Here is a 10,530-nt window from a genome sequence, read left to right as displayed (position 1 = left end):
AGTCTATTTAGATCACTCTTAGAAGTGTAGTCTAATTGCACTAACACAAAAATAGAAGAGCCCATCTGAAGTTGTCATCCAAATTCTTAAAGTCCTTACGGAGATGAGAGATGAGGGTGTAAATCTTGAGAATGAGCATTACAGAGATAAGGGTTATATTGTTATAACAGAGATTGCAGTGCTGAAATCAACTGAAGCTAAAAAACACCCAACTTTCAAAACAACAAAAAACATTTGATAATACACAAAACATTCGACTGGCACTCGAGCACCAAACGATAATACACGATCTTGATCTCGTGGCATTTGGCACAAGGGAAGACACTGAGCATACGATGCCACTAGTAGACGAAAGCGACGAATACCAAAGGTAAAAAAATAAAGATCAAAATGGAACATTTTGTGGGAATAAAACAAACAAAAAAACACTATAAAAAATAATGAAAACTGAGACTTTCGGGAAGAATTTGCCCTGGTAACATAACTAGAGAAGATAAAGCAGCAAATGCAAAGAAGAAAAGATGCAAGTACAAATTGTGCTTTTGCATGTGAACTTTTAAAGGCGAATTATTTGATTATAAAAAAAAGATAAGCTATAATATTGCTCCTTTACCTAAGTGCTAAGGATTTGAATTAAAAATGATATCATCGCAAACAGAAAGGTAAGACTCTCTTGAAATTGCATTTCATGCTACAAGACAAAAAGATTCACCACACAACCATCAACAAGAACATTGCGCCCCTCCAATTCAAACACAACCAAAAGATCCCCTGGACAAATGATCAAGCAAAAAGAATAGTGAGAGATTGCATTAATACGCTAATCTCACACAATATATTCCTTCAGGATTTTTCTTATTGATGAGCAGGGAAGGGTGGGGGGGGAAGTTAATATTTCAGAACTCTGAAAAAATCAGATGGATTGCTACAACCGTGCATGGAAAGCCCCCAGGCATCATAAGTCAAAAAAGATTTATGGTTTTGCAACATCAAAAGATCAATAGCAGGAGTGCCGTCTACTCTGCAAGCCCACGCTGCTTGAAAACCTCGAGCATAGCCACACCAATCTTGGCTGGGGACTCGACCACCGTCACGCCAGCTTCTCTGAGGGTTTTTATCTTGTCTTGTGCAGTTCCCTTCCCACCTGACACAATTGCTGCAACATACCAAACGAAAATAGTGAACACACCAAGAAGTGCTTTCATGGTATATGTCACCTAAACAAAAGTTTTAGTTGTGTAATTAATAAATCCAAAAGTGAAATACATATATGTGTGACTAAACAAGTAATCAACAACAGTGAACACTAACATTAATGCTCAAGTGGGAGTAGTAATAGTGTGATATATCATGGAAGGTAAAAAAAAATCAGTGAGTCTTGGTATAACAGAATGAACTACCTTTATGATGATCTATCCAATTGACTAGAACTAGCAGTTGTATCTCTGCAGCAGGCCATGGTGAACTCTAGACATGATCGTCATTGGAACTCACGGATGAGCACAGGAACATCTTTAAAGCAAACCTCAAAATCAACTAGGCTCCAAAAGATTTGATAAACCAAATTCCAAATTCCAAATTGTGCATTAATGTGACTTACCTTGTAATAAAGTGATTACATTAGTTAATACCTCTAAAACAAAGACCAAATTCTTAGCCAGATTTACATTAGTTAATCAAGTGACTTACCTTGCAATAACAAGGCTAGTGAGCAAGCATAAATTTTCTTTGTTGGTAACAGTTATGCTCAGAAAACAAGAAATCCCTCAAAGATGCTTGACCTTGGAAGAGTCCAGGAAAAGGGATCTTCACCAAAAGGAGAAACACTCATTTCAGAGGTTGAAAGAAACCAGAAAGACTAAACTTGACTTTAGAAGAGACCAAGAAAAGGGGAAAGAGAAGTATACCAAAGGGAGAAATAATGCTTATCTCAGATATCAAAATAAGCCAAAAAGACTACACTTGACTTTGGAAGAGTCCAGGACAAGAGGAAACAGACCTAAGGCCACAAATGAGAATCACGTACAGGCATTAACAACAACAACGACGACAACAACGACAAGCCATAATGTCCCAACTATCTGGGATCTGCTACATGATCCTCTTGCTACCATTGAGCAGATGATAGAATACAAACCCAAAAAGATATCCAAATGCTAGTGATTCAAATAAAGCAGACTAAAGTTAAACATGCATTCTCCAATTTATAGCTGATGAGACATTCCTGTACCATGTCTTAATCAATGAATTCAAAATTGTCCACTATTTCAATCATAAGTTGACTACTAAAAGCAAGTGGGCTTTTCAACTACTACACATATTTCTCAACTTGCTTAAGTATCCTGATTTTGCTACAGCCATCTGAGCTCTAGACAAAGGGTTGCCACGAACAATTCCAGCATAAATAACAACAAATAATAGGCATAAATGCAATTACATCAATAGGATGCATTTTTTTATACATGCAAGCTGTTAAAATTTAAGATTAGTGCTATTTGTTTGAATAATCCAGGAAAACTTAATGTAATTTAGATGCACATGTAAACCCCTAATCTCTATGCTTCTCTAGAGAAATTTGTCTCTCTAAAGCAAAATATAGGTAGCTACTTTATATACAAATTTCAAAAATTCTCAATGTCGCTGCTCTATAAAATATTGAGTCATTCCTGAATTTGCACAATATATCGTGCTTTTATGTTGGTATATAGGTTTCAAATCTCACTGTCATGAAAAAGTTGAAGTATCGTGCCCATGCTGATCATATTTCTAAATACAACAAGTGGACATGCATTGGCAAACGTGTTGGCATTTTGCACATAATCAGCATGTAAACTCATGGAGTATATAACTTGACCTAGAATATATTTTACATACCTCCAGCATGACCCATGCGGCGACCTGGTGGTGCAGTAAGTCCAGCTATAAATGCAACAATTGGCTTCTCAGTTCCACTTTCCTGTTTAATATAGGATATTTGAGAAAATTAAATACATATATTCCAAACTGGAGAAAATATACGACTAAAATAATCAAAGAAACCACAGGCATTGTAATATGTCGACGATTATATTAATCTATGTGCATGGTTTAGGGAGCGTCAATGTAAGAATCATTATGCCAATCAAGAAAATAGGCTGATTTGAATCTTGATCACCTAATGTGACATAAGATGCACCCCTCTTTTTTTTTTTTGCAACTAAACATGGATATTTATGAATTAGGTTCAGTATAAAGTGTACATTCATGCTTGACCTGCGAACATTTGTCCTACTACATCTGTGTGACTGTGGTTCTTAAAACATTTCATCCAGAGAACTAACCTCATATCACATTATCTTGTTTGAGATATTTTCATTTTGTGAAAATCAAATTTCCCATGGAAGGCTATTCATCTTTTAAAAATGACTATCCAAATATCAAAGTCATTTAACATCAAACTTCACTATAACACTAGGATACGGACAGGCAACCAAGAGCCTGTTCAATTACATCATCCCTGGAGCTAGTGGTAGATCCTGTATCTATCAGATCTAAGAATTTCATCAAATTAAGTTGCTCGACAGTAGCCTACCATCAAAGATACACCTAATAATGTTTGAAAAGCTGTAATGAGAGTTCTAACCAGCACAATTACATGCAAAAAACCATTCATTTTCACCATCTCAAATAAGACTGCACATCAGCATAAATTAGCGGCTACATGTCCAGTTTCACTGGTAATGGAAATTGTTTTCCCGTGTACCCCTGATAAATGATTATTAGTCATCTTTTAGCTTTTGCTTGCAGTTTTACTTTAATTAAAGGCATGGTGATGTAGAAACTTCCCAGCCTTGGTACTATTGCAGGAGTACAAAATTGTCAAGTATTTATTTCCAAATTGCCAGTGACTTATCATTTTGGTTTCTCAATTTAATACATGAGCACACTTGTCCATCAAGCAGATTTTGGATATTTTCGTTTATCATTCTCTAGAAGCATTTTGATACTGTTGCAAAGTGTTTCATGAAACACTTCCACTTATAGATAATCATGAGAACTGCAGGACCTTAGAGATAAATGAGTCACAATTCTATGTATAAGGATCTTTTTATAGGAAGCATTAATGTATCAAAAAGCAATATCTCAATTTCAACATGAGAAAAAAAGATCCTTATAGAAAAGATAAAGAAAAATTTGCATGAGACTTTAAATAAGAAGCCATCCTAATGGATACTATAAGTTATGATATAAAGAAAATGTACTAATCATATTAGGATAAGTTTATGAAAGATATTATATAGGACTTTGGTCAAATAACAAGTTTATATAGCACTTTATACATAAAAATGTGGTAAAATTTTCACACATTAGTCAATGAAGAAAAATAATATGTAAATACTCAAAGATGTGTCATGCAAATTATTGAATGAGATAAAAATTTCACATACAAGTATCAAAGCAGCAGCATCCTCTTCTGCAGTTCCTCCAATCTCTCCTATAAGGATAATACCTGGAATGCAATAGCAGGTAAACATCAATCGAAAAAATAGCCAACTATATCATACAGACACAAGTTCATCAACGTTGAAGCCAAGTACTGGATGCATGATTTAAAAGAAGCTTAGTAACAAAGTTATCTGAATACACTAACTTGATAAACAATTTTATGGTTTTTTTTTTATTTATCAACAGACATACCATACATACTAGAGGTAGTGCTAATGTCAAAAACTATAAGTCTCTATCACTTGTAACAGATTTAGATAATTAGAAGATTCATTGGCAATGAACTGGTCTGTCTAAATTTTATCAACAATATAGTGAACTGACAAAATAGTAGGAACAATAATCCATCTCAAGTCTTACTAAACAAAAAGGGATAGTTTTGGCCATGATTTATACATATATCTGTAAACCGACCACTAGTTTTCAGCCAATTTCTGTTAATAGAATCAACAAGGTTTTGGTATAGTTACTTATTCAATGTGCCATCCAGTTTCATCAGTTGGAACCGGGTGTATCTGTAAACAAAAATAATTATCCATCTCAAGTCTTACTAAACAAAAGGGGACAGGGACAGTTTTGGCCATGGTTTAGAGTCTTTAGACATATATCTGCAAACAAAGGGCTAATTACAGAGGATCCCCTGTAATTAGACCTCCTTAGCATCCTAATCCCTAGACATAAAAAAATTACATTAAAATCCTTGTTATTATGAATGTGAAACATCTAACCCCGTTTACTCTAACACCATCGATTTTACTGACAGAAAATACAACACGTGCATGAATGACACGAAAACGATGGGCAAAAAAATAATTTCAATGATAGTGGCGGACAGTAGCGCTGTGGGTGGCTATTATGATGGTGGTCGACGACAACGACGTGATGGTCGACCATGCCAATGTCAATCCGAACATCAACGATGAGGAGGAAGAGGAGGCAGAGCGGTGAGGCATTTGCGTCGATGCCAAAGGAGGAAGAGGAGAGAGGTGAGGCATTTGCGTTGGCGCCGCATCACTCGACCTTCTCTTCCTCCTCTAACGTTGCTCTGCATCTGCATCTGTGTCGGAGGAGGAAGGTGAGGTAGATGAGGCATCTACGTGGCTGACGACAAGGAGGGAGGAGGAAGAGGAGGCAGGTGAGGCAGAGCAGTGTGGCACTAATGCAGATGCCTCACCTGCCTCCTCTTCCTCCTCCGGCGCTAATGTAAATGTAAAGCAGTGCGATGCTGACGCAGATGCCTCACCTGCCTCCTCTTCCTCCTCCGGCGTCGATACAGATGTAGAGCAACGCCGACGCAAATGCCTTATTGCTCCTCTTCCTCATCATTGATGTTCGGATCGACATCGGCAAGGCTGATCACCATGTCATTGTCGACGACCACCACCACAATAACCACCCACGATGCCACCATCCGCCACCACCATTGAAATTACCTTTTTGTCCATCGTTTTTGTGTCATTCAGGCACGTGCTGTCTCTTTTGTTAGTAAAACCGACGACCTTAGGATAAATAGGGTTAAATGTTATACTTTTATAACTATATAGATTTCAATGTAAATTTTTTAAGTCTATAAGTCGGGATGTAATTAGCCCGTAAACTAACCACTAGTTTTCACCCAATTTCTGTTAATAGAATCAATAAGCTTATGGTATATTTACTTTATTGAATGTGCCATCCAGTTTCATCAGTTGGAACTGGGTGTACAGGGCAGCAAATTGACTGCTCTTTTTAGTATCACTTTCTTTTTCATAGTTGTCTTCTTTTCTTTCTCTCCTGTCACACATTCTCTCTCTCTCTCTCTCTCTCTCTCTCATGTGTTATTTCTCTTCTTTTCCAACTCTTTTGCCTCCTCCCCACTATGTCACTTCTTCCTCATTATCACCATAAAGGTTCTCGCTAGCCCCCTCGTCTCTCTCTCCCCCACCTTCTCCCTTGTTCTCTCTGGTTTGAATGGTACCAACCACCGACAATACTAGTACCTTACTGGTCCGGCAGTCAGTGGGTATCAACAACAGACAGATTTTAAACCTTAGTTTTGGGAGTCAAAGAAAAAAGATGGTCTGATTAACAACTTACCTACAGTTAGAAGATCAAAAATACTGTAACATTCTTAAAGATGAAAAGTCAACACCCGAATTTTCCAGCACCACATCATTTATGCTATACACAATTATACCTAAGCAGCTTACCTTCGGTCTGAGGATCATCAAGGAACTTTGTTATGCAGTCAACAAAGTTTGTCCCATTAAAGGGGTCTCCACCAATACCGACACAGGTGGACTGTCCAAGACCAACGTTAGTTGTCTGGAAGACCTGAAATCAGAAAACAAAATTACTGATGCATAGAAGTTCCCTCAATGGTAAACATATCCTGACAAAATAAAACCATACCGCCTCATAGGTTAAGGTACCAGATCGAGATACAATCCCTACACGTCCTGGCTTGTGAATATATCCAGGCATTATTCCAATCTTACACTCTCCAGGTTTAATAATGCCTGGACAATTTGGTCCAATTAACCGAGTTTTAGATTGCTTGTTTAAAGCAGCTTTGACTCGTACCTGACATTCAAATATCACATTATAGGCCACTTATAATACACAGAAATAAGTATTTACTTTTGTGATAAAATAACTAGAGACTGGGTCATTGAAGTTACAAATATGACCAAAACACATAAAATTTTTGCAGTAAACCCCTTGAAGCAAATTTGCAGTTCACTATAGTAAGGAAACTAAGTCTAGAGCATCTAACAATATAATCAGAGTACAAGAAATTATCTACATATATAAACATCAAAAGCGAAAAAATAATTATCCTTCAGCAGAAAAGCCAGCTCCAAGTGCATACATCCTTACACATCATGCGAACAAGCAACGATATTGGCATCAGCATTAGTAGCAGAGTAATACATCAGGCTTAGCAAAACACTAAGACTCTGTGACTTGAAAAACTGAAAAGAAAAATACTGAGTTTGAAAAAATAAAGAGCAGATATGTGCATCAGCATTTGTAGCAGTGTAATACATCAAGCTTAGCAAAATACTAAGATTCCATGACTTGAAAAACAAAGGTAAAAAATCCTAAGTTTGAAAAAAAAAAAAGAGCCATGTAAGCCATAATCGATGAGGTCAAGAGGCTTGTAGCTTGCAAGATTGACATCAGAATTGACTAGGGACAATATGATCAAGATCATTAATGCTAGTCAGATAAGACCAATGAGATCAAGATCATATGCAGAAAAAAGTTAATAAAGATTACATAGGCAACAAAATATTTTAAAAATGTAACATAATTTATAACAGAATGAAATATATATATATATATATATATATATATATATATATATATATATATATATATATATGTATGTATGTATGTATATATATATTACCTTTATGCATCATAAAATATTTAATATTTAAAAACCAAATTATGGGTCAATTTTCCAATTCTGATTCAGCTTGTGCACAAAATTCCATCTTATTTTTTTCCTAGCAAATTCTCTTTGGTGAAGTAAACAAATGATGAGAAAACTCTAATGAAACATTTTGCTTTTTTATCGAGAAATTGAAATGGAAAGAAGCATCTAGATATGTACTATTCCATGACTATCAACAAATATTAAAACAATGAAAGATAGGTGTGTTTATTATCTCTTATCAAACCGGTTGAAATAAAAAGCTGCCAGAAGGCTCCATTATCTTCACAATCTCTGAATCTCAAAGACACATTGCAGGAACCTTAAATCAGAACAATCAACTTATAGTCTTAAACTCTATCCGTCTGTGTACACAAAATCAGCGGCTAAATTTCTAGATTTGGCTTACTGTGCTTGTTTATTCTTCCATCTTCTAACTTCTAGATGTTTTGTATTTTCTGCTTCAACAGTATAGATAACCAAAAATAGGGTTGAATGAAAGAGACTGTCCCCTACTTGCAGTAGCTATTACTAATCTTTGCTTCACCTAACATAAGACTAATTAAACATGAAAAAGCATGAATATGAAAACAATTTAAATGAGAAAGCTAGAATTTTTTTTTACCATGTCATGCTGCGGAATTCCTTCAGTAATGCAGACAACAAGATCCAACTCCGCCTCCATAGCCTCCATAATTGCAGCAGCAGCAAAAGGCGGGGGAACATAAATAACTGATGCATTTGCTTTTGTCTCAGCCTTGGCTTCCGCTACGGTATTGAAAACTGGAAGACCAAGGTGTTCAGTTCCACCTTTCTTAGGTGTCACTCCACCTACCTACAAAGATCAAACAATAACATTTGATAGGGTGTTTAGTAAGTTCGATATGCTTAGTCGTACAGAAACAAGCAAACGAATACTTTAACCGCAGCGATATGCCCGAAACCTCATGAAGGCATTCTGAAAAGCCAAAATACAAGCAGAAAGATCAATAGAAATACCATCTAATTTAGTGCCCGTAACATATTCGTGGAAGATAAAACTTCGGCCAAAAACAGATCTATAGAAAGAGAACAACATATAGATCGATAAATCGTATCCGATCAGCCGAACCATCAAAGGAAGAAGATCCAGAAAAATAACGATCTGTACCGAGACCCTCACGACAGATTCCCTGAACGGGAAAGAGATTGATGGAGAGTGCTCACCATCTTGGTGCCGTACTCGATGGCCTGCTCGGTGTGGAAGGTGCCGTTCTTTCCGGTGATCCCTTGGCATATGACGCGGGTGTTCTTGTCCACGAAGACGGCCGGGGGCGGCGGCGGCGCAGCGGCGAAGTGGCGACTAGGGGATGAGAGAGTGGAAGATGAGGCGGCGGATGGATTCGGCCTGGAGAAGATCTTGGACGCTAGGGTTCCGATCAGCCTCGAGGCTTGGCGATTCATGGCTGATCTCTTCCTGTTCTCCGACCTTTTCCCTTTCTCTCTTGCAGTCGAGGTTTTCCTCCGTTGCTTCTTTCCTGGTATTCGGCAACAAAGAAAAGGAAACAAACAGGAAAGTGGAGCGGACCGGACCGGACGGCATGGGGCGAAATCGGCCGAACCGGATACAATTTGAAATCCAACCGGACCAGATAGGAACGGAACGAACCGCGGCCTGCAACTGACCTGTTTCGATTTGATTCGATAGTCTCATCAAAACATGACTTCGATAGTCTCATCAAAAAATGATAATAAATAATATGCAAAATTAATATAAAGATAAATGTTACAACGGATATAAATCAGTTTAATATTGGTAGAAGAATTTAGAAATAATTATATTAATTTTTAAAAAAGTATACTATCTAATATTTGAGTCATGATGACTAAGTTGGGTGAATTATTTACTTTTAAAACATTATAATGGATCATTTAAATTTGGATATTTAATTTCTTATCAAAAAAAATTAGATGCAATTGCCAACACAAGACTCGAGCTTTCCTAATGGGCTCTAATGATTATATTTAAAGAAATTGATTTTACATGAAAATGATAATTAAAACGTTCGACATGAGTTTTTGGTATTATTTTTAGGACCCACATAATATTCTCTTGGTTTTCTTCTTTAAGCGTTGAAAATTGTAATCTCTTGATATGATTGATTTTGGATTTATTTATTTTAATTTTGATAGAAGTATATGCCAAAATAATAATTTAAATAAAATCCCTAAAGAGTTAGAAAAAGAAATGTTTTCTTAGAAAATATTCATATTTTAAGTATTTTATAAACTATTAAACCTTTTAGCTTTTTTTCAGACAATACATTTAATTTTAAAAATATTCAAAATTTCTCTTTTTTTCCGTTAAGATTTTTTTTTTGACCTATTATAGTATCTTAGTGATCATAATCAAAATATTATAAAACCTATTTGAAAAACATGATAAATTATAAACAATAAAAATATACTTAAAATTATTTCATATATCATATTATTTTTAAAATAAAGTTTTTATAATAGTTTAGAAATAATATCACCCAAATCAAAAATAAAAATTATATACACAATAAAACCTACTCAAAAACATAATACATAATTTAAATAGACTTTTAACCTTAAATAAACTAATTATAAGCCTAAAAAAT

At 35.8% G+C, this 10,530-nt stretch overlaps 1 protein-coding gene across 1 annotated transcript; it reads right to left on the bottom strand.

Moving 5' to 3' along the window:
• Nucleotides 1-780: 780 nt before the first annotated feature.
• LOC135631667 (succinate--CoA ligase [ADP-forming] subunit alpha, mitochondrial) lies at nucleotides 781-9,428 on the bottom strand. The gene is made up of 7 exons (XM_065139421.1): nucleotides 9,113-9,428; nucleotides 8,532-8,741; nucleotides 6,877-7,047; nucleotides 6,675-6,798; nucleotides 4,428-4,489; nucleotides 2,875-2,956; nucleotides 781-1,156 (listed from the first exon to the last, which is right to left on the bottom strand). Exons 1-7 carry the CDS (start codon nucleotides 9,347-9,349, stop codon nucleotides 1,017-1,019), a joined length of 1,026 nt encoding a protein of 341 aa, XP_064995493.1. The 5' UTR covers nucleotides 9,350-9,428; the 3' UTR covers nucleotides 781-1,016.
• Between the last annotated feature and the right edge of the window lie 1,102 nt (nucleotides 9,429-10,530).

This window comes from Musa acuminata, chromosome BXJ3-2 (assembly GCF_036884655.1).
Source record: "Musa acuminata AAA Group cultivar baxijiao chromosome BXJ3-2, Cavendish_Baxijiao_AAA, whole genome shotgun sequence".
Classification (NCBI taxonomy): Eukaryota; Viridiplantae; Streptophyta; class Magnoliopsida; order Zingiberales; family Musaceae; genus Musa; species Musa acuminata.
This window is presented reverse-complemented; position numbering and strand designations above follow the sequence as displayed.

Excerpts from the sequence above, each read along its gene's own strand:
- LOC135631667 (XM_065139421.1), bottom strand. The coding sequence starts at position 9,349 with ATGAATCGCCAAGCCTCGAGGCTGATCGGAACCCTAGCGTCCAAGATC. Across the intron at positions 6,799-6,876 it reads GTACCTTAACCTATGAGGCG|GTCTTCCAGACAACTAACGT; the intron begins GTATGGTTTTAT and ends TTCTGATTTCAG. Across the intron at positions 1,157-2,874 it reads CCGCATGGGTCATGCTGGAG|CAATTGTGTCAGGTGGGAAG; the intron begins GTATGTAAAATA and ends GGTATGTTGCAG.